This window comes from Oryctolagus cuniculus, chromosome 1, assembly GCF_964237555.1.
Source record: "Oryctolagus cuniculus chromosome 1, mOryCun1.1, whole genome shotgun sequence".
NCBI classification, from domain to species: Eukaryota; Metazoa; Chordata; class Mammalia; order Lagomorpha; family Leporidae; genus Oryctolagus; species Oryctolagus cuniculus.
Window position 1 is genome coordinate 237,025,789 of NC_091432.1, and position 21,216 is coordinate 237,047,004.

At 72.5% G+C, this 21,216-nt stretch overlaps 3 protein-coding genes across 8 annotated transcripts in view; 1 reads left to right on the forward strand and 2 right to left on the reverse strand.

The window, feature by feature from the left end:
* Positions 1–1,402, reverse strand: part of KCNT1 (potassium sodium-activated channel subfamily T member 1) — a 49,554-nt gene extending 48,152 nt beyond the window's left edge. For 2 of the 4 annotated variants that reach the window (XM_070059289.1, XM_070059271.1), the window contains exon 1: positions 1,252–1,402. In XM_070059289.1, the coding sequence (XP_069915390.1) occupies positions 1,252–1,346 (95 nt within the window). In that variant the 5' untranslated portion in view covers positions 1,347–1,402. The remainder of the gene's footprint in view (positions 1–1,251) is intronic. The other 2 variants (XM_070059282.1, XM_070059293.1) reach the window with 1 other exon arrangement.
* A 3,895-nt stretch (positions 1,403–5,297) lies between these two features.
* SOHLH1 (spermatogenesis and oogenesis specific basic helix-loop-helix 1) lies at positions 5,298–12,832 on the forward strand. Of its 3 annotated transcripts, XM_070059298.1 has the most exons (9): positions 5,298–7,973; positions 8,277–8,815; positions 8,932–9,108; positions 9,345–9,492; positions 9,822–9,922; positions 10,368–10,465; positions 11,100–11,298; positions 11,951–12,018; positions 12,526–12,832. In XM_070059298.1, exons 2-9 carry the CDS (start codon positions 8,457–8,459, stop codon positions 12,726–12,728), a joined length of 1,353 nt encoding a protein of 450 aa, XP_069915399.1. In that variant the 5' UTR covers positions 5,298–7,973; positions 8,277–8,456; the 3' UTR covers positions 12,729–12,832. The 3 variants fall into 3 exon arrangements, with proteins under 3 accessions (XP_069915399.1, XP_069915403.1, XP_069915396.1); XM_070059302.1 differs by lacking the exons at positions 9,345–9,492; positions 9,822–9,922; XM_070059295.1 differs by lacking the exons at positions 11,100–11,298; positions 11,951–12,018; positions 12,526–12,832 and having other exon boundaries at positions 10,368–11,093.
* A 4,764-nt stretch (positions 12,833–17,596) lies between these two features.
* LOC138847586 (minor allergen Can f 2-like) lies at positions 17,597–21,216 on the reverse strand. Its single transcript, XM_070066758.1, has 7 exons — positions 21,008–21,216; positions 20,190–20,323; positions 19,875–19,948; positions 19,452–19,562; positions 18,001–18,102; positions 17,846–17,884; positions 17,597–17,768 (listed from the first exon to the last, which is right to left on the reverse strand). Exons 1-7 carry the CDS (start codon positions 21,083–21,085, stop codon positions 17,761–17,763), a joined length of 546 nt encoding a protein of 181 aa, XP_069922859.1. The 5' UTR covers positions 21,086–21,216; the 3' UTR covers positions 17,597–17,760.

A 21,216-nucleotide genomic window follows, 5' to 3' on the forward strand; every position in this document is an offset into this window, starting at 1 on the left:
GGGAGGGGGCGGCACAGCCCACTCCTCACCTAGACCCTTGGCAGAGACACCACCCTGGCCCCGGGGCCACGTGTGCCTGTGCTGCCCGCTCTGGACACACGGCCTTCTGGGAGTGCTCGGGGCACGTGGGGAGCCTTGGAGGGGCTCCCCCGGCTGCTCTCTGCCCTCACTGCACACAGAGTAAACTCACCACGCAGGCCCCATCCTCGGCTCTGAGAACCAGCGACGGGGCGTAGGGCAGGCCGGCTGAGGAGGGGAGGGGCGAGGGGTGCTCCATCCCCCCATGTGCCTGCAGTGAGGGGCGGGTGCTCAGGGGACCTCGGGACCCCAAGGCCATGACTTCCTGTGTCTCTGCCCTTGGCCAGACCGTGGGGCAAGAGGCAGGACATTCCGGAGTCGAGTCCAGGGGCAAGGCCGAGGCCCCTGCAGCCCAGGGAGGCTTGAGCAGTGCCCCTAACGGGCAGCGCCTCTGCTCCCCTGCACCGAAGGCACGCGCTCCCCGTGTGACAATCACAAAGTCACGTGGGCTCAGCCTCCAGGGCGGGGGCAGTGCCCCCCAGCCAGGCGCGTGGCGCTCGCTCCCCTGCCTGCCCCTCCCACGCCCCCCTCGGACCCCCGGCAGGTGCGCTTCTGCCGGGATCCGGAGCCCGCACGGTGCTGGCCCCCAAGGCGCCGGCTGGGGGGGGGGAGCGGCCCAGATCCCGGCCCCGCCCCCGCTCGCGGGGACTGGCGAGCAGTGTTTACCCAAGACGGCTATTTGGGGAGAAAGGCGGAGAAAGGCAAGGCTGCTCCCGGCTTCCTGCCGGCTCCCTGCTGGGTTATTCAGCGCCTCGTGCTTTCCAAGGGCGCCAGCGCCCGAGAGAGCCCGGCGGCGAGCGCGGGCCGGTGCCAGCCCGAGGGGCACGGTCGCGCCGTGCGTAATCCCGAATAAGGCGCAGTCCACTCCGGAGGTCGCCAGCACTGGGCCAGCCGCCGCTCCCCCACCCCCGGCGGCCCCCGGCTCGTCCCCAGAGAGGCGGAGCTGCGGGGCTGGGGGCTGGAAGCCGAGCAGGCCAGGACCCCCGCCCCCGAAGGGGAAGGGGACAGCCCCCGCCTCGCTCCCGGCCGGCCCCGAAGACGCTTCCCCCGCCCCCGCCCCACCGAACTTCTCGTCCCCGGAGCGGAAAGTTGGAGGGCGGCGCGGGCGTGGGCGCGGGGGCGCGCGGGCCTCAGCACCGCGGACAGCGGCGCGCGGGGCGGCCCCGGCCCTACCTGTCGTCGCCGGGCAGCGGCTGCTCGCCCAGCAGCAGGTCCCGGAAGCGGTACCGCGGCGGCAGGGGCAGCACCTCCGAGTCCAGGTCGCTCATCGTGAGGCCGGCGGACGACCGCAACCCTCCCGCGCCGCCGCCTGCGGGCGCCCCCGCCACACCGAGCGCACGCCGCGGCCCCGCCCAGCCGGCCAGCCAGTGCCCCCGGCCCGGCCCCTTCCCCGCCCCAGGTACCCTCCCCCTCGTCCCGCCCCCTCCCTCCTCCCGCGCTGCTCCAGCCGAGACCACCAGCCCGGCACCACACCCAACCTCACCCTGCCCAGCCCAGGTCCCCCTGTCCAGACTCCTCCCACCCCTCTGCCCTGCCCCAGCAGGTGCCCCTGGCCCTGCCCCTCCCCCAAGCCGGAAGGTACTGCTGCCCAGATCCTGTCCCTGCCCCACCTGCAGGGGTGCCCACACCCACCCCAGGGCACCTGCAAGGGGGGTGGGGCTCCTAGTGCCTGGTGGGGGCTTGGGAGGTGGGAGCTGTTAGGACAGGTGCTGAAGCTGCCCTGGGAGCCCGCCCACCGCCCTGGACAGTCCAGTGCCTCCCCCTGCAGCCCCACAGACCCCAAGGCTGGGCCCCGGCTGCCGAGTGGTGCGGGTGGCACCAGGGCTGGGGGCTCAGGGAGCCACTGTTTGCAGCCTCCCTGGGCCCCCAGCTCTCCTGCCAGGGTCCCCAGTCAGCCTGGTCACAGGGGTGTGGGGCAGCCGCCGTAAACAGGGTCCCTTCGGGGCCAAGCGCTGTCTACCACACTCCGGCACCTTTGCTGGGCCCACCTCCACCCCGAGGCGGGTTCCGGCCCCAGTTACCCACACGCTCGGCCAGCAGAGCCATGCTCCGGGGTCCCAGCCTCTGGGGAGCAGCCCAGGCCCTCTCTGCCCCCACCCCCTGTCAGGATCCCCACCACCTGCCGACGGCCACCCAGGGAGCACTCACTCCATCGTGCCCACGGGCCCACGGTGGGAGACTCAGGCCGGCACCCTGGCTCCTCGTCCTCGGGCATGGACTGATTGTCCAGCTGAGGCCAGTCCCAGGCCACGCTCCGTGCTGTCGCCACGGCCCTGCAGGATGCAGCCAGCAGTGCCCCCTCCCCAGCTCATCCAAGAGTGGCAGCCCCGCCCGGGAAGGGCAGCCGGCAGCCACAGCCAGACTCTGGACATGGGGGGGCTCTGGAGAGGCCGCGCTGGCCCCTTGCTGGGGGCAGGTTCTCCCCCTGTCCAGGCCCGTTCTTCTCGGCCGTGTGACCGGCAGGAGGGCAGAGGGGGTGGGGGCGGTCCAGCCTCAGGCAGGTGCAGGAGGCTGCTGACCACGCTGAGCTTCCCTGCGGTGTGGGAGGCCGGCAGCGAGGCTGCTCACGTGGGCTCCAGGTCACGGTGGGCTACGAAGCCCCTGCTCCCTGTCCTCAGAGAGGGCGGGGGCGCTTCCCTGAGCCCCCACGGCTCCACCCTGGGCAGGCAGCAGGCGTGGGCGCCCCCACCCTCCAGCGGCCCGGTGGGGCCCCATGACCGGGCCAGGATGTGCCGGGAGAGGCCGGTGCCGGCGCTGCACCTGCACCTGTTTTCCAGGTCGCGGGGCCGACCCCGAGGCTCTGGCAGGGTTTGCAGACGACTTTCCCGACCGCTTCTCCCGTCCCGAGCAGGCTCGGCCGTGGGCAGCGTGGGCAGCGTGGGCAGCGTGGGCAGGCGGGGGTGGGGGTGACTGCCTGGCCGGGGCTCGGGGGCCACCTGTGTTTTCCACGAGCTGCCGGCCTGAGTCTCCCACCGTGGGCCCGTGGGCATGACGGAGTGGGTGCTCCCTGGGTGGCCGTCGGCAGGTCGTTCCTCAGCGAAACCCCAAGGGGCCCCCGGCTCCCCCAGCACGGTCTCTGCCCCCCCTTGGAGGCTTTCTCCCCTGGCCTTGGCCTTGGCCTGGAGGCTCAGTCCTGGGTGGGCACAGGGAGTCCAGAGCCCCCAGAGGGAGGCTTGGGAGGGGGACAAGCTGCCCGTGCCCCTCGGGCGCTGCTGGCACAGCCGGATGGCCAACAGCCCTCCGGCCCTCTTGCCCCTCCCCAGCAGGGCCACCGCCCACGGGCACCGGCCTGTTTGTGGTGCTGGCTGAGGGCCGGGGCCCCGGGGTCTCCTGGAAAGGGGCCTGGTATAGGAGGGGTGGGACAGAGGTGTGGTCCCGCTGAGACCACCTGCCACGCACAAAGCTGGGTCACAGCAGGTGGCGCCTGGGAGTGGGGATGGGCCGGGTCACTGCAGGAAGGGGGGGGGGGCGGCAGGGCAATCAGTGGCTCCCTGAGCCCCCAGCCCTGGTGCCACCCGCACCACTCGGCAGCCGGGGCCCAGCCTTGGGGTCTGTGGGGCTGCAGGGGGAGGCACTGGACTGTCCAGGGCGGTGGGCGGGCTCCCAGGGCAGCTTCAGCACCTGTCCTGACAGCTCCCACCTCCCAAGCCCCCACCAAGCCCTAGGAAGGCTCGGGGTGAGCCCCCTGCCTCCCAGATAAAATCTTTATAAAGGGGGGGGGATGCTGCGACATCTTCCCACCAGAGCTCTCACGTGACTGTCCACACAGCACGGACAGCAGGGGGTGGCCAGCGCCGACTTTTCTAAGTGTATTTTATTTGAAATGTAAAGTTACAGAGAGAGGGAGAGAGACCCTCCGTCTGCTGGTTCCCTCCCCAAATGGTCACAGGGCCTGGGCTGGGCCAGGAGCTGGGAACTTTATCCAGGTCTCCCACATGGCTACAGGCGCCCAAGCACTTGGGCCACCACCTGCCGCTGTCCCAGGGGCCTCAGCAGGGAGCCGGATAGGAAGTGGAGCGGCTGGGACTCGAACCGGCACCCACACAGGGCACCGGCGACACAAGCGACAGCGTAACCCGCCACACCACAGTGCCGGCCGTGGTCCATCCTCTCCGTGTGTGTGGGGGGGGGCAGGTTTCCGTCAGGCCCTGGAGACCCACCCTGCAGGTCCACAGGCGTCCTAATGGAATCCCAGTGACAGGCGCGCACCCCCCCTCTTCCCGGACGCCTCCGACGGCCAGCGGGTGCAGCACGGCCCCTCCTGCTGGCAGCCACCGTCCTGGGGAGTCGCACCCACGGTGCCGTGCAGGGGGCCTGGCGGGGGCCGACCTGTGCTAGGGAGACAGGAGAGCTAAGGGCTGGCCCCCCGCCCCGCCCCCGGGGGGGGGCCCCTGCTCAGGAATAGCATCTCCAGTCCAGGAAACGCGCCCCCAAGGCCCCCTCAGTCCACACCACACCCTGGGCCCTGTTCACGGGCGCTCGCGAGGAGCAGGAGGAGCCACACGCCACGGACACGTCACTCAGGACGCAGGCTTGGCAGGCACACACGTGCGCGTACGTGGATGCGTGTGCACGCACGTGCCCGGGCATCCCGGTGCCGCTGTGGGGGGCCGGAGGCGCTGGGCGTGGTGCCAGCCGGCCAAGGCTGCAGAAGCGCTGCTGACCACTGCGGGAAACCTGAGCTTCCTCCCCGAGTCATTAAGGAGCCGGAGCCGCCCACGCTAGCCTGGCAGCTGGGCGGGCAGGCGTCCCCAGGAGACACAAGACAGGTGACACTCCCGGCGTGGGCGGTCACTCCCGGCATGGGCAGCCGAGGCGACTGAAGCTGGAGCTGCGTGGCAGACAGGAACACGGCCCCCGAGGGGGCACCCAGCCCGGGCCCGCCCCGCCCGTCTGAGGCTGGGGCTGGCCTCCCAGGAGCACCCTCCTAGCTGTCCCTCCCACTTGGTTACTGGGGGCTGCCCTGCCAGGACACACTGCCCAAGGGTGGGGACGTGGGGGCGTGGGGGCTGCTCCTGCCCGGCCCAGAGAAACACGCGCTGCGCTGCGGAGCGGAGGCACCCAGCCCTTCTCTGGTGCGGGTCTCACAGCACGGGACCCACAGGGTCCGGGCAGCTCCTCGGCACAGTGAGGTGGGGGCGCCGGGCCAGACTCCGCCTCCAGCCACCGAGGGGCTCCCAGCCTGGACTTGCAGGGCTCCGGTCAGCCCCCAGGCACTGTCCAGGGGACCAGCAGGGGATGGTGACGCTGCCCAGAGGAGAGCTAGCCCCTCAGCTGGGGCCTCCTGGGCAGCCTCCCGCCCTGCCCCCACCCCAGGAGACTCCTGGGTCTGGAACACGCTGCCCCGGCCCGCCCTCACCAACCCTGCCGGTCAGACCCGAGCTGGAGTCCAGGGCCGACAGAGTCCCGGCTCCCAGGGCCTTGGGAGCCTCGGTGGCCGCCTGGACCGCGCGTCCCAGCTGGGGAAACCCAGGCCCAGAGCCGGAGCGCCCGCCTCCCCTCTGCCCCTCCTCCACGCAGTCTGGCTCTGCCTCGATGCTCCCCCACCCCCACCCCGGCCACTCCTGTCCGCTTCTGGCCAGCGCTGAAGCCCCAAGACGATGGCCAGTGACACCACGGGGACTTCACACGGCAGCCCGCAGGCCCCTCGCCGGTAAGGGCTCCGCCCCCTGCCCGTGGGACCCGGGACGACCCCAGCCCTCCTTCCTCTGCCACAGGCCGACACCCCCAGGCTCACCCCCAACAGTGGGGGATGCCCCGAGGCCTGCACCCAGGGGAGGCCCAGGGCCAGCAGCAGCCCCGGCCCTCCCCGCAGTGGCCAGAGCCCGAGGCCTCTGCGGGCTCCTGTGGGCGGTGCCACCAGGCTCGAGGTGAGCGCCCAAGGACACTGAGGGTCACCACCCACCTCGCACATGTCCTGCGGCTTCCAGAGGCAGGAGAGGCCACGGCCACGGCGCCAGAGCCACGAGTGCTGGGGCCACGCCAGGTCGCAGCTGTGCTGGCCACCTGGGCTTCTGCCGGGCAGGGTCTCCCCGTGGGCATCAGGAGCACGAGGCGTACCTCCCCGGGTGGAGACGGCAGCTCACTGGGCACACGGGGCAGCGGGTGGCCGGAGAGGGCCCCAGGCCACACGTGGAGGCCAGCGGGAGCTGCCTCCCAGCCGTGGTCCTGGCCTCACTTCCCCTCCCGGTGTCCACCTCCCGCCCGGCCTCCTGCTGCCACCACGCGGGAGACGTGGTCAGAGGACGTCGGCCTCAGGCTGCTGGGCGGGGTGGGGCCCCCAGATGGGACGGCTGAGCGGCCGCCGGGGCAGCTGGCACTGGAGCCTCTCTGCTGCCCGGCCCCTGCTGCCCCAGCTGGGTCCCTCAGCGTCTCCCGAGAACCCCACACCCCTGCCCACCCAGCAGCGTGAGCAGGTCCTCTGGCCAGGTCAACACGACTGCTCCCCACTGGCCCCGGTCAGCGCCACTAAGCATCAGCGTGGTCACCCAAGGTACCCGAGGCCCTTCCCACCCTACAGAGCAGAACCCTGGCCCAGAGCGCAAAGCACTCGCCCCAGCCTGCACGGCCACTCCGCCCGGGAGCCGGGGTGCACCTGGGTGCGCCAGGCTGCAAGACAGCTCCCCCGGGGCTCCTGCCGGGTCCCCAGGCCTCTGCTCCAGCCCCCAGCCACGCAGGAAGGGGCCTACTCCCACGCAGCCCGGAGCCCCCGGGACCAGACCAGGGCTGCTGCTCCCGGCGCAGCGGCCAGCCAGGGCCCCCACCCCCGAGCCTACGCGGGCTGATCTCGCCGACACACGGCTGCCAGCCTTGCCGGGGTGCATTCACGCTGCACGCCCCGTACACGCCCCGTACACGCGTGCACCCCGGCCCCCAGTGCCTGGGACACGCCCTGATTGACCCCCACTTCAAGACCCTGGCTCGTCGTTTGTGGGTTTTGGGACGAGGCCGCGGGGCAAGCGACCGCCACCAGCCGAGCCTCTGGGAGGAAGCAGGGGTCTGGGACCCCTGCCCACCCCGTGGTAACACCTCTGTCCCCTGAGCTGCTGGGGCCACCCCTGGCCGTGGGCAGAGCCCCGCGTTCTCACCAGCTGTCACTTGACCAGCCAGGGCCGTGCTGCATCGCGGGACCTCTATGCTCTCCCGTGGGGCCGGGGCTGCTTCCTAGCGTGGACCTGGAGGCCTGGACCCACCCGTGCAAGGCCGGCCCAGCACACCCATCAGGCTCAGAAGGCCCCGGGGGTGCAGGGAACGCAGCGGCAGGAAAGGCAGCTGGGGGGCCTGACAGGAAGTGCAGCAGTGGGGGGGGGTCGCGGCTCTGGGGCAGCCCTGCCAGGCCCCTCCCTCTCCCCAGCAGGACCCCTACAGCAGGGTGGGTAAGACCAGAGAGGGGGCCAGGAGGCTGGAGACAGGGCTGGGCTCCTCCAGGCCCAGCCTGCACCCCAGGGGCCCAGGGGGCGACCCTGCCCTCAGTGGTGTGCTGCGGCCCCGGGACGAGGGGTGACTGGGCTCAGCGGTCCTCGGGGTGGGCTGGTGTGGGCCAGGGTCCCCTCCGCAGGTCGTACCTGGGCGGGAGCCGGCCGGCGGGAATGGAGAGGCCAGTGGGTGTGGCCACCGCCAGCGTTGCAAGAAGATGGCCCTGCCGGTGCTACAGCGGTGGAAGAATCTGGAAAGTTCCAGAAGACTCCAGCTCCGGACACTCGCAGGTGCACACCTCCCCAGCCAGGAGCAGGGAGGCAGCTGGGGGTGCGCTGGGCAGTGTGCCCCCCCGCACGGCTTCCTGTCGGGCACCACAGCCCACCCCGAAGGGCAGGGACAAGCCCTCTCCTCAGCCCCCGGAAACGAAGGACCCCACAGGAGGACGGGATTCCGGGTCCAGGCGTCCCTTGGCCCAGGTTCGCATCTCTGCACCGGCCGAGTCCACCAGTGCTGAGCGCAGACCCCGCTGCCCCTGGCCGCGGTGCCCAGCGTGGCGCCCCTCCCGGGAACTGGGGCAGAGCCGGGGGGGAGGGGCGAAATCCGTGCAAGGGGCCCCGGGCAGGGGGCGTCCGGGGTGACGGGGCCGCCTGGGAGAGGCTGCAGGGGTTGGGGCGTAGAGGCGGCGCTGGGCCTGACCCCGGGGAGCTGGGGTGCGCGCAGTCAGGCGGAGCGCCTGCGGTGGAGGGGGCACCCACGGGGGGCGCCCACCCTCTCCACAGCCTGAGTCCTGCGGACCCGCCTCGGCGCCCCCACAACACCGGAGAAGCCGCAGAGCCCTGGGAACCCCAGGCTAGGGCACGCGCACCTGCCAGGCGCCGTCTTCCGCTGCGGGGGGTTTGGAGGGGGCCCGGATTCACTGGCCTCTGACAATTTTTCTAGGGGGAGGGACTTCGCTGCGCATGCGTGCAGCGAAGGGCCTGGGTGCAGGGGCGGGTAGCACCCGTGGGGCTGCGCGGATGGCGCGTGCGTGGGCGGGGGCACGGAGCCGACAGCGCGCACCTGGGCTGTGGCGGCTTTGGTTGGGGCCACGTGGGCAGAGGGCAGGGCCCACGTGCCAGGGCGGGGTCCGGGCCCACGTGGTGGGCGGGGCCCACGTGCCAGGGCGGGGCCCACGTGCCGGGGCGGGGCCGAGCAGCGGCGTGGGGGCGGGGGGTCGCGTTCCCTGTTTCTCGCTCTTTCTGCGCCGAGGGCTCATGGCGTCCTGGAGCGCGGACTCCGAAGCCGGCGCCTCCAGACTCCCCGTCTTCAGAGGGAGCAGGTGAAGCGTGGGCAGGGTCAGGCTCGGGCTCTGCCCCGCGGTGCCCCGAGCCCGCCCTGGCGGTGGGGAGAGCGCCGCGCCCCCACCCCACCGACCCTGGCCTGGTCTTCCCCCAGCCCTCCGACGACGGCCCCCGGGCTCCTCCTGGCCTTCTCCGGGGTCCCGGACAGCGGCTGCTCGCCGCCCAGCGTTCCCGCCGGCTCCATGGACGCCGCCCCCGGCAGAGCCCCGCCTGGGGCCGGGGGTCCGGGCTCGGGCCTCCCGCGGAACGTTCTCAGCGAGCGGGAGCGCAGGTGCGCGGGCCTGGGGCTCCCGGGGAGGGGCGTGGGGCCGTGTCCGGGGTCAGCGGGGAAGCTGGGGGGTTGTCTGTGGCCCTGGGCATCCCGGGGTCCTGGCTGAGACGCTGGGCCCCGCTCCACCCCGCCGGCCAGCGGCGATGGACAGGCTGGGCTGGCGGGGTCGGGGCCTGGGAGGGCCCCCGGGCTCTCTGGGGGTCCGCGCAGACGCCGGTGGGTGCTGGCGCCGACAGGAAGCGCATCTCCGTGAGCTGCGAGCGCCTGCGGGCGCTGCTGCCGCAGTTCGAGGGCCGGCGCGAGGACATGGCGTCCGTACTGGAGATGGCCGTGCGCTTCCTGCAGCTGGCGCGGGGCCTGGCGCCCGCCTGGGAGCAGCCTGGCGTGAGTGTGGGTGCGGTTTGCTTGCTTTCCGGGGGGTCAGTGCTGCTGTTCCCCTAAACCCTAGCGGTTGGGACCCACCGTCTGCCAGCTGTGGGGGTGGGGACCCCTCCCCGCCGCGGACCCCCCTCAGGTCCTGTCCCTGCCCGCTGGGGCCTGGGCTGTGCTGCCCTGGGGCGCGGCGCGTGGGTTGGAGCCCCTCTGCTGGTTGTGGGGTGGAAGGGGCCGTGGAGCCTCGTGTCCCCGCCTGCCCCCCCCCCCCGCAGCCCCGGGTCCTGGGTGCCGGCGAGGCGCTGGGCTGGCTGCAGCCCCTTTGCTGTCTGTGTTTGTAGCTTCACGCTTCCCGCAAGGACGCGTGGGCGGGGTGGCCGCAGAGCCTCCTGCAGCTGGCGCTGGCGGGCCAGGTTCCAGCCGAGGAGCCGGGCGGGACCACGTCAGTATGCCTGGGGCCAGCCCTGGGTCAGGAGTGGGAGGGGGTGGCCCGGTCAGCGGGCTCAGTCTAGCGTGGGGGTGCGGGGTGGGAGCCCGGCCGTTGCCCGCGGGCTGTGCCCGGCCCTGTCCGATTGCCTCTGGGCCGCCAGGGGTGGCTCCTGTGCGGGGTGACGGGTAGCCAGCTAGGTGCCTGGCGTGCATAGGCGGAGAGCTAAGCCTCTGCGGAAAGATCTGGAACTGGGCGGGGCTGAGCTCAGTAGCCCCGGGAGGCGTTCTGGAGCCCGGCTGTCTGCTCCCGGGGGTGGGGTGTGTGCAGCCCCTGGAGTCCTTGTCCTCGTGGCCTGTGCGACCCCGGGGGCAGCCGCACCCTGGGAAGCCCGGGCTTGGGCCAGGCCAGTGCCGGCCTGCGGGCTCCGAGCGGCTGCTCTTCCTGTGTTTTTGGCCAGGCCACAGGAGCTCCTGGGCTGCGCGGTCCTGGGCGTGGAGGAGAGCAAGGCCGCGGCCGGCTCGTCTGGGTTGCTGGACAGGCTGTCCCCCGTCCCTGGTGAGCGCTGGCCTGGCCCCCGCCCAAGCGGGCAGGAGCTGGGCATCTCCGGAGTCGAGGGGGGTCTGCGCCCCAGGGGCTCTCAGGCTGGGGTGCAGGGAGGCAGGGAGGACCTGCCCTCAGCTTGCTGTTTCCGGCTCCTCCCGCCTGCCGCCTGCCCCGGAGGACGGAGGGTTGAGCTGGCTGCGGCTCTGACGCTCTGGGCGCCCCAGGCCGCGTCGCCCCAGCCTCTGGGTCGGGACACAGGGAGGCCGTGCTGCTCCTGCCCGTCCCTGGCGCGGTCGAGGTCGGTGCCTCTGTCTGCCCTGCTTGTGTTCCCGTCTGGGACGGGTCGGGGTCCCCTCCCCCGCGCTGGCCTTTGCTCCCGATGCCCTTTGCGGCTGAGCTCCGGCTGGTCTGTGGGAGCTGCGCGGCGACCCCCCCCCCAGCACCCTCATGGCCGCACCCCTGTGCTCACAGCGGGCGGCGGGTGAGGCAGGGCTGTGTCTGTCCTCCCCTGGGGGTCAGGGACCTCCGGCTGGTGGAGCCCCCTGCTTGACCTGAGGCTCACTGCGTGTGTGGGGGTGGGGGAGGTGCTGGTGGCTGGGCCCCCGCAGGGGCGGGGCAGGGGGAGTGACCCACCCTTGTCTCTCAGAGCCTCCCAGCGCGGTGCCCAGGCCTCCGGGCCTGACCCTCTCCAAGCCCCCGAGGCTGCCTGCGTTCTGGCCGCACAGCCTGGGGCAGCTCAGCGAGGAGGCCCCCGGCGGGCTGGGCCGGGGCGGGCCGCTGGCCAGGGGCTCTGCGTCTCCAGGTGGGCCGGCCGAGGTGGCCCTGGTGCCCGTGCCAGGCGTGAGGTGAGTGCCCTTGGCGTGCACGTGCGTGTGTGCAGGCGAGCGTGTGAGCCCTCGCGTGCCTTCTGCCAGCCCAGGCCCGGCCTTGCTCGTCCCCTGGAAGCCCCCCAGGGTGGGCTGTGGCGGCTGGGCGCGGCGGGCTCGCCCTGGGCGGGTGTGTGAGTGTGTGTGTGTTTTCTGATTGCTGTTTTGGCTGATGGTGGAAGGAGCCGGTGTTGGCTGAGCGCCCAGCCGGGGCGTGGGCGGCTCGGCTGGTGAGGGCCCAGCGGGGACCCCGCAGGCCGGCAGCAGCCCTTGCCTGTGCCCGGGGTTCAGGGCCTGGGGCCTGCACTGGGCTGTTCCCCGCGGCTGCGGTGGGCGTGAGCAAACCGTGAAGGGAGGGGGTACTTGGCTCGGTGGTGCGCGGGTGCAGGGTGCGGGGTGGAGGGCTCCCACCTGGCGACGGCCGCCTGCTGGCTGGGGCACCATGAGCCCCTCCTGCCCGGAAGCCCTCACAGCCCTGGGGCCGCCCAGGTGAAGGCCCGGCCCTGCCTCTGAGCGCCGAAGTCTGCCCGCACGTTTCGTGTGCCGCAGCTGGGACACAGACCCCCCCATGGGGCCCATGTCCCTCCGGGGCCTGGGTCTGCCCTGGCCACTGCGGCCGTCTTGCCTCCAGGTGTGGGCCGGGACCCGACGCGGAGGAGGGGTCGTTCCTGCTGACCGCCAGTCCTGACTGGTGGCTGGGTGAGTGGCGTGGAGTCCGGACCCCTGCACTGGCTTCGGGGCGGGGGAGCGGGGCCCAGGCCCAGGCCCAGGCCCAGGCCCAGGCCCAGGCCCAGGCCCAGGCCCAGGCCCAGCTTGCTGTCTGACCAGGGTCCCCGGCCGGTCCTCCAGCCCTGTGTGCCCGTGGGTGGTGGCTGGAAGGGGGAAGAACGTGTGGGGGCCCTGTGAGGACACGGGCAGGTGACGGGCGGGGTCTGAGCCAGTGCGGGTGCACCTGGCCGCACGTGGCTCCGCGTGCCCTGCAGGGGGCCCCGGCGGCCGGTGCTGGCTGCACAGCGCTGGACATTCGGGTCGGGGTTGCCCTCTGCTGGTGGGGCCCTGGGCTCCCTGGCGGCTGCACCCCTCGGCCCAGCCTCCTGAGGCCCCGGGCTGGCGGGACAAGGCGGGGCTCGTGTCCCCGTCTCAGACACGCGGAGGTGGGGGTCCGTGCCGTGTGCCTGCTCTGCTCACGGCCGGGTTTGCTTCCAGGGCCCTTGGAGAGCAGAGGAGGCGGAGCCGCCAGGAGCAGCCCGTTGGACGGGGCGGAGCCGGGCTTCCTCGGGGACCCCGAGCCCGGCCCCCAGGAGCCCCAGGACGGCCCCCTGGAGCTGTGGGGCTCAGAGCCGGGCTGCTCGGGCCTGGCCCTGAGAGAGGAGGTGGACAGCATCTTCCCGGATTTGCTGGCCTGCTAGCCGCCCGGGCACCTGCGGCGGCTCTGCCCGGGGTTCGCGTCACAGCTGTGTGGGGCGGGCTCGCGGAGGCTGCGTATTAAAGAGGGCGCGGTGTTCCCGAGGAAGCTGCCTCCCAGGCTGTGGTCTGAGCCCCCGCACCCACGCAGGCGGCTGCTCGCCTGTGTCCCTGCGGTCCTGGGTCCCTGCGTGGCCCAGCCCGGCGTGGGGTGGGGGGCTCTGGGCCCCTCCCCAGCGTCCAGCCTTCAGGGTGGCCTCCCTACGGGCTGCCCTGCTGCTCTTGGGGTCTCCGTGTGCCTCCAGCTTGGACCCACGTGGGGGTCTGGCCTCGCCGCAGGCTGCTGGGAGGAGAGGGCTGGTCCCCAGTGCTGGGGGGCCGGGGCACGCTGGGCAGAGGCCTGTGCATCGGGGGTCCGAGCTGCTGGGAGCAGTGGACCAAGCCCCGGGGTCCGGCCCCCCACCTCCCAGCCGTGGTGAGGGTGGGCCAGGGGCTTCTCGGTGCTGTCCTGGCTGGAGGCAGCTCCGGGCCCCCACCCCAGGTCTGATTCGGAGCCCCCGGCTCTGCCCGCCGCGTTAGCTGCCTCCCGTGTGAGGCACTGCAGGTGGGGCTGTGGGGCTGCCGGCGCAGGCGTGAGGGGGCGGGGCTTCCGCCGGGGCCAGGAGCGGGAGGGCTCGGAGTGGGCTCCAGCACCGGCCCTTGTGCCCGGCCCTCGGGAGGGCGGCGCTGGGGGCCGGCTGTGGGGCCCATCCTCAGGCCCCCCCACTCGGGAACTCCGGAGACCCCGCACAGGACGGGGAGCCCTGGGCCTCCGGCCCCTGGAGCGGGGCGGGCGCTGTCCCCTGAGGGGGCATCACCGGGCTTGGCTGCTGGTATCCCACAGACGTCCTGGGTCCCGAGAAGGTGGCGGGAGGGTGGCGGCCTGGCTGGTGCTGCGCTCTGCCTCGGTGATGGCCGTGATGTCGGCCGCGGCTCCTGGTGGGCCTCGTGTGCACGCGGGTGTATACACGTGTGTGGGCGTGCTGTTCCTCCAGGCACAGACGGCTGGCTTTGCCCACCCCCACCACGAGTCCCCCTGGTGCTGACGCCGTCCCCCGGGCTTCGATGGCGCCGATTCCCGGGGTGCAGACTTGGGTCTTTGCCCAGCGGTCGGGGCCCAGTCCCCCGCCTCCCCTGAAGTGGGGGCAGAGTGACCATGACGCTGCTCGGGGTCATCTGTGCCCGGGCGACTGCCCTGAAGGTGCTCCTGAGGGCCCTGGGCAGCCAGCCCGTCCCTCCGTCTGCCCTCGGGAGGTGGTGGGAGGAGCTGTGGCCCTGGCCGAGTCGGGGCTGGACCCTGAGTTCGCGGAACCGCTCCTTGTGGCTTCCCTGCCCTCCTGTTGTCCATCCTGGAGCCTGGTGGTCTCGGGGTGCCACGTGACTGCGTGGACCGGTCAGGACCAGCTGGGGCCCCTGCGAGCACACCTGTCACCTGGCCGCATGTCACCCGCGACTCCGAGTGCCCCCGGGGCGGCGCAGGCGTCAGAACCCCCCCCCCTTCAGGCCCGCGGTCCGGGAAAGGCCGCGTTGCCCTTGATGCCGTCTTCCCTGCTCCCGGGTTCTTCCGCCCGCGTCCCACGCGTGCTCACCCACTCACGGACCTGGGCTGTGCCCCCACCTGCTGCTCTGAGCGTGTGCGGCTGTCCCTGGGGAGGTCGGAGGGATGGGGTCGCTGGGTTCCGGGTGTGTCTGCAGGGCGGGGGTGGGGCACCACACCCAGAAGTCCTTCCTGCAGGGGTGAGGGTGGGCTTAACGTAACCGTGGTAACAGCTAGGGCTGCGCTCCTGGGGTGGGGAAGGAACTGCGATCGGGGCTGGGGGATCGCGGGGCAGAGGCGAAGTCTGGGGCGGCCAGAGCTGGTCACGCCTGCTGGCCGAGAGTCCTGCCGGGGTCCCACGGTGCTGCTGGCCGCCGTGGCCAGGCAGGAGAGGACGCCCGGCAGGCCGGGGAAGGTGGGCTCAGAGCGGAGGCCTGGTGCGCCACCTCCCAGGCCAGCAGGTTTCCTCGCTGTCAATCACTCGCCTTTGGGCCGCGCAGCTTCTCGGAGCTGCCCCGGGTGCCCTGCGGGCAGGATCGGGGCCCTGGCCGTGGTGGGGCCCGTGTTCTGAAACACCCCCCGGAGGGGCCGGGGCCCTGGAGGCTTTTATTCTGGATGAGGAGCCTTGGGGGGGGGGTGTCTGTGCCATGTAAGCCTCGTCCCAGGGCCCGACTCCCCCTCCCCTTGGTGGTGGCTGTGGGGGCGGGGGTCTTCCTGTGCTCCGTGGCTGCTGTGCCCTCCCCCAGCTGTGGCACAGGTGGGCGGCCCATCCGGTACAGGACACCTGCGGCTCCAGGATCTGGTGTGGAGCTAAGAGCAGGTGTGGGGGTGGGGCCTGGGGAGTCCCCGTGGACCCCTTGGCTGCAGGCCTCCCTGCTTGGGGGTCACTGACCCGGCCCCCACGTGGGGGAGGTGCCCGATCTTCCTGCTGCCCCACCTGGCAGGCCTGGGGGGCAGGCCCACCCGTTCCTGGGTGTCATGGCCCCGGCGTTCACCTCCACCCCGAGCTGATTGGGACGCTGTGGGGAGCTGGATGTGTGGTCCTCCCAGGCCTGGGGTGGCCGCTGTCCCCACGAGAAAGGGGACACAGCCACGGGACGCCGAGGGCGGGGTCCCTTCTGCGAGGCAGGAGCACAGGGGCTGAGGGACACGGGCGGCAGGGGCCTGGGCGGGGTCTCCCAGAGCGTCCAGGACTTGGGCTCCTGGCCTCTGGAGCACGAAGACATTTAAAAAGGTCACAAGGAGGCCGGCGCCGTGGCTCACTAGGCTAATCCTCCCCCTGCGGCGCCCGCATCCCATATGAGCGCTGGATTCTGTCCCGGTTGCTCCTCTTCCTGTCCAGCTCTGTGCTGTGGCCCGGGAGGGCAGTGGAGGATGGCCCAAGTGCTTGGGCCCTGCACCCCATGGGAGACCAGGAGAAGCACCTGGCTGCTGGCTTCGGATCGGCACGGTGCCAGCCGTAGCGGCCATTTAGGGGGTGAACCAATGGAAGACCTTTCTGTCTCTAACTCTGCCAGTCAAAAAAAAGTTCATGAGGAAATGGAATTAAAGGTTTATTTGGGCGCAAACAGTGTTGACGTCCGCAGGTGGCTTTCCCCCGCTGCACCTGCTCCCGGCCTTTCTGAAGCCGCGGGGGCCCCTCCCCGCGTCCAGGTGTGGGATCGGTTGGCCTCGCTCTCGGTCACACGAGGGGCGATGGTGGAGCCTCCGGAAACCTCGAGTTGGGGTCTCCACGACCCCGGCTGTGTGGCCCAGGCCCTGCTAGCCGGGGCCGGTGGCTCGGCTCTGCTCACTGCAGGGAGGGTGGCGGTGCTGGGTCTCCTCCGCGTCCCCGGGGCCCTCCACATCCTGGGTGTGGGTCGGCTGCCCTGTCCGAGCTCTGGCCCTGGTGTGTGGCCCCCCATCAGCCGGGCGTGCGGGCACCACGGCCCTGCGGCCGCCGCCGGCGACGCTGCCCCCACACGCGGGTCTCTGAGCCGCTAATTTTCTGGAAAGGAAGCTGGCCCCGGAGCGGCTTCCTGGAACAGGCGGTGGGAAGTGGGCCCCCACCTGGAGGCCGGGGCGGGGTCCTAGGCCCAGGAAGCCCTGGCCTCGGGTGCTTTGGGTCCTGTGTGGGGTTTGCCTCTTTCCCCAGCCAACGGTTCCACCTGCTCAGGTGACAGGCGCCAGGGCAGGGGACGGAAGTGCTGGGCAGGTGGGCAGGCGCGGCCCCAGGCCCAGCTGTGCGTAGCCAGGGAGGGCGGCTCGGGCTGGCCGCACCTGCGGCGGGCGGTGCTCAGCTGGGACCCCGTGCTGCCTGGTGTGCAGGGCTTCTGCCTGACCCTGAGTCGGCTCAGGCGCCGTGCACCTGCGGCCACGCTTCCGCGGGGCTTCGATTCTGCATGGCTGGAGCAGACGCGCGTGGGGACTGTGGCCGCCTCACTCCCTGGACATGGAGATGGCACTGCCCGGCACCCCTGCCCGCCCTCGGGACGCCCGGGCCTGGCCCCCTCGCCGCCTGCTCTGCCGCTGCCCCTGCGCCGGCCCCTGGCCTGCTTCTCTGCGTTCTGTGGGTGGTGTCCCACGTGGCCTGCTCCTTCCGGTCTTCCTCATGGGGGCAGAGCCCAGGACAGCAGGGGCACCAGGAGCTGGTGGGGGTGGGGAGGCCCCCACACGCCCCACCCCGGGCTCCAGCCCAGAGTCTCCGACTTGGGGCCTCCAGGGGCTGCCACTCGGAGGCCCCGGCCGTGCTGGGGACAGGCAGGTGCGTGTTCACTGCCCTCGTGTGTGTGTGTGTGTGTGTGTGTGTGTGAGGGTTTGTGTCTGTGTATGTGCTGTGTCTGTCCGTGTGTGTGTGTGTGTGTCTGTCTCTGAGGGCCTGTGTCCGTGTCCGTGTGTGTGTGTGTCTGTCTCTGGGGGCCTGTCTCTGTGTGTGTGTGTGTGTGTGTCTGTCTGTCTCTGGGGGCCTGTGTCTGTGTGTGTCTGTGTGTGTGTCTGTCTGTCTCTGAGGGCCTGTGTCTGTGTGTGTGTGTGTGTCTGTCTGTTTCTGGGGGCCTGTGTCTGTCCGTGTGTGTGTGTGTGTGTCTCTGGGGGCCTCTGTCTGTCCGTGTTGACGGCTGTCACAGTTCAGCAGGAGCCCAGTGCAGACCCGGGTGCCGCTGGTGCCTCAGCCGCTGTCAGCCGCTGCCGCCTTTCGGGGGGTGGGGGCTTCTGTCCCTGCAGGCGCAGGGCCCGGCTGGTGCCCACGGCTGTCTGAACGGGGACGAGTGGGACGCGTGCTCGTGGCTGGGCCCGTGGCGTGCACAGCGCGGAGCCGGCTGATGAGACGAAGTCTTTATTGCAGGAGGACGCTGGAGCGTGGCCCCAGCAGGGCGGGCAGGCGGGGACAGCCCAGTGGGGACCCAGGAGGGTGTCGGGGGCTCCCTCGCGGGCCTGCACGGGGTGAGGGCTGAGCAGAGGGCGTCGGGAGCTGACCATGGTCCTCAGTTCCCTGGGAGCGAGCAGGACAGAGCGCGTCAGGGGGGCCCTGTCCCAGCCGGGCAGGCAGGTGTGGGGGGGTGCACCCACCTGTCTCAGGTGTTCCGGTCCTGAGCTCCTGGCAGCGATCTGCAGGGACAGCAGGCCCGGGTCAGCACGCGCCCGGCCCCGCCCCCGGGTCAGCATGCGGCCGGCCCGCCGCCCTGCCCCGGTGCCGTCGTGCTGAGGGCTGGGCTGGGCCTTACCCTTGTGGTCCAGGAGCAGGATCTGCTCTCTGCTCAGGCCCAGCTCCTCACAGATGCTCCCAAACCTGGCCAGGATCCTGTCCTGGGTGACGGGCTCCCGGACTGCGGGCACAGGCCGGGCTGTCGGGGCAGCGCTGGGAGGCAGGGGGTGCGGGCGGCGGGGCAGGTCTGGGCAGCGCTGGGAGGCAGGGGGTGCGGGTGGCGGGGCAGGGCTGGGCAGCGCTGGGGGGCAGGGGTGCGGGCGGTGGGGCAGGGCTGGGCAGCGCTGGGGGGCAGGGGGTGCTGGCGGCAGGGCAGGGCAGGGCTGGGCAGCGCTGGGGGCAGAGGGTGCTGGCGGTGGGGCAGGGCTGGGCAGCAGTGGGGGCAGGGGGTGCGGGTGGTGGGGCAGGGCTGGGCAGCAGTGGGGGCAGGGGGTGCGGGTGGTGGGGCAGGGCTGGGCAGCGCTGGGGGCAGGGGGTGCTGGCGGCAGGGCAGGGCTGGGCAGCGCTGGGGGGCAGGGGGTGCTGGCGGCAGGGCAGGGCAGGGCTGGGCAGCAGTGGGGGCAGAGGGTGCTGGCGGTGGGGCAGGGCTGGGCAGCGCTGGGAGGCAGGGGGTGCGGGTGGTGGGGCAGGGCCGGGCAGCGCTGGGGGGCAGGGGGTGCGGGTGGTGGGGCAGGGCCGGGCAGCGCTGGGGGGCAGGGGGTGCGGGTGGTGGGGCAGGGCCGGGCAGCGCTGGGGGCAGGGGGTGCGGGCGGTGGGGCAGGGCTGGGCAGCGCTGGGGGACGGGGGTGCTGGCGGCGGGGCAGGGAGGGAGCAGGTCTCTGCCTGCGCCTGACTTCCCAGAGGCCCTGGGGTGCAGACACTGGGAGCAGGGGCTGTGCTGGGGCCCGAGGGGGAGCCGAGCATCCTGGCCGGTGTTTCCGTGTGGACTGGGGCTGGGGCAGGGGTCAGGAGGGAGGGCGGGGAGGACTGACAGGGCGGGGACCGCAGAGGCCTGAGCTATGGCCTGGAGAACGCGTTTGTCACCAGGTCTGGAAGTGGGAAACCAGGGCAGGAGTCAAAGAGGCCTGGGGGGTCAGGACAGCGCTGGTGAGGGCGGCTGTGTGTGCGGTGAGTGCACGGCATGGAGCGTGTGAGTGTGCGAGGTGGGTGTGCACAGGCGAGGGAGGGCAGGGGTGCACCGGTGGGTGTGCGAGGTGGGCGTGCACAGGTTAGGGAGGATGGGGCGTGCACATGTGAGTGTGCAATGTGGGTGTGTGCAGGTGAGCGTGCAAGGTGGGTGTATACAGGTGGGCGTGCACAGGGGAGTGTGCCCAGGTGAGTGTGCCAGGTGTGTGCTCCAACACGAGCAGGCAGCAGAGGTGGCAGTGGCTGGGGTGACCAGAAGCCGTCCACATGTCCCCCCTCTCTGCTCCTGTCCCCGTGAGGGGTCCTGTGCACGGGAGGGGCTCCTGCAGGGCGGGGGCCGCTCACCCAGCAGCTCAGCCAGCACGCTGGTCTGGCCCTCGTACTGGTTGATCTTGTACAGCACCAGGAAGCTGTCGGGCTCCGCCTCCACCACGTACAGTTTGCTGTGTCCGCGAACTGCGGGGGGCAGGGGGCGGGATCAGGCCGGGGCCTCTCCCCCCTCCGAGCACCTGCCGGCAAGCAGCCTCTCCCCGCGGGTGGCCGCGGCGCCCTGCCGGGACCAGGGCCAGCACAGAGGGCGCCGCCTGCCTCGTGCCGTGGGCAGCACGCGGCAGCAGCACCTCGGGGCCCTCCCACCCGGGCAGCACCCACGGGCAGCACCTCGGGGCCCTCCCACCCGGGCAGCACCACGGGCAGCACCTCGGGGCCCTCACAGTCCAGGCAGCACCTCAGGGCCCTCCCACCTGGGCAGCACCTCGGGGCACTCACAGTCCAGGAGGAACTCGCCCTCCACGTCCGTCTTGAAGGCGGTGACGGAGACTCTCTTGCACTGACCGTCCTCCCTGGGGCCGGAGACGGGCAGTCACCCCCCACAGCCTCCGCTCCTGTGCTGAGCCGCGCCCCGCCGCGCCCTGGCCACGGCGCTCCCCCTAGACCTGCACCCCGCCCCCTCCCGTGCACAGCCCCTGAGCTGAGCCCCAGGCCGTGGACGGGGGCGGGGGCGTGGTGACGCCCGGAGCAGGTGCGGCCCAGAGAGGCGGCCTGAGTCGCCGGCTCCCCGCCCGGAGCCCCCCCAGGGCTCACCGCAGGAGGAGGACAGCATGCATGTTGCCGTCGATTATGTCCAGCGTGTCCACGTAAACCCTGAAGGGCCCGCCAGGCCTGAGGAAGGCCGAATTGTTGCTGGCCTGAGCTCCCGTGTACCAGCTCCCGGACAGCTGCAGGCGGCAAGCGGCGGTGTGAGGGGCGGGGCGGGGCGGGGGCGGCGGCGGGCCCTGCCCCCCGCGCTCCGTGCCCCGCGCCCCCGCCCCCCCTGCCCCGCGCCCCCGCCCCCGCCCCCCGCGCCCCGCGCCCCCACCCCGCCCCGGCTCGTCCACACGAGGACGGCTCCCGGCCAGTGTCCAGGGCACGCTCTGAGGGGCCGGCCACTCTGGCGGGCTGCAGGCCTCAGGCCAGGGCCACTCACTGGCTAACGGACGCCCCGGCTCCCCTGGCACCTTGGCCGGCGGTGCGAGGAGAAACAGAAGGGAGGGGTCTGGCCCTGGCTCTGGTGACCCCGCGGCCCCGGGTGGACCGAGCTCACCGTTCCTCGCAGGCCCCCCGGACGCCCCTGCGGCCTGCTCACTGGTCCTGCAAAGGCTGCGCTCTGGGCCAAAGCCTGGTCCTGGCGCTCGGCGCGGGGGCAGGGGCGGCCCCTCAGGCAGCAGCGGGACGGGTGCCGGTGGCCGCCGAGACGAGCAGGGCCGAGGCGCTCGGGCCCGTCCACCCTGGCCAGGACCGGACGCCCAGCACTCACAGCGCCCGCGAGGGCTCTGCCGCCTGATGCAGCCTGGGCGCCGGCCCGTCCTCTCAGCCCTGGCTCCCGGGAGCACCCTGGCCCTGCCCGAGCCCCGGGGTCTCACCGCCGACGCCTGCTGCCCCTGTGCCTGCAGGCGGTGGCAGAGCAGTGCCAGGCCCACAGTCAGCAGCAGGACGCGCATCCTCTCGCTCCGTCGGGGCTCGGTGACAGCTGGGGACTTGCAGCTCTGGTGCCGCCAGGCCCCTGACCGGTCTATAAGGCCGCGGGTGGGGGTGCCGGCGAGGCCACGTGGCTCCCAGAGCGGGAGGGTGG

Bases quoted from the DNA above. Each gene is read 5' to 3' on its own strand.
- SOHLH1 (XM_070059295.1), top strand. From the start codon at position 8,457: ATGCGTGCAGCGAAGGGCCTGGGTGCAGGGGCGGGTAGCACCCGTGGG. The intron at 9,493-9,821 runs GTGAGTGTGGGT...CTGTGTTTGTAG, and splicing joins CCGCCTGGGAGCAGCCTGGC to CTTCACGCTTCCCGCAAGGA. The intron at 9,923-10,367 runs GTCAGTATGCCT...GTTTTTGGCCAG, and splicing joins GAGGAGCCGGGCGGGACCAC to GCCACAGGAGCTCCTGGGCT.
- LOC138847586 (XM_070066758.1), bottom strand. From the start codon at position 21,085: ATGCGCGTCCTGCTGCTGACTGTGGGCCTGGCACTGCTCTGCCACCGC. The intron at 20,324-21,007 runs GTGAGACCCCGG...TGCCGCCTGCAG, and splicing joins AGGGGCAGCAGGCGTCGGCG to CTGTCCGGGAGCTGGTACAC. The intron at 19,949-20,189 runs GTGAGCCCTGGG...CTCCGGCCCCAG, and splicing joins CATGCTGTCCTCCTCCTGCG to GGAGGACGGTCAGTGCAAGA.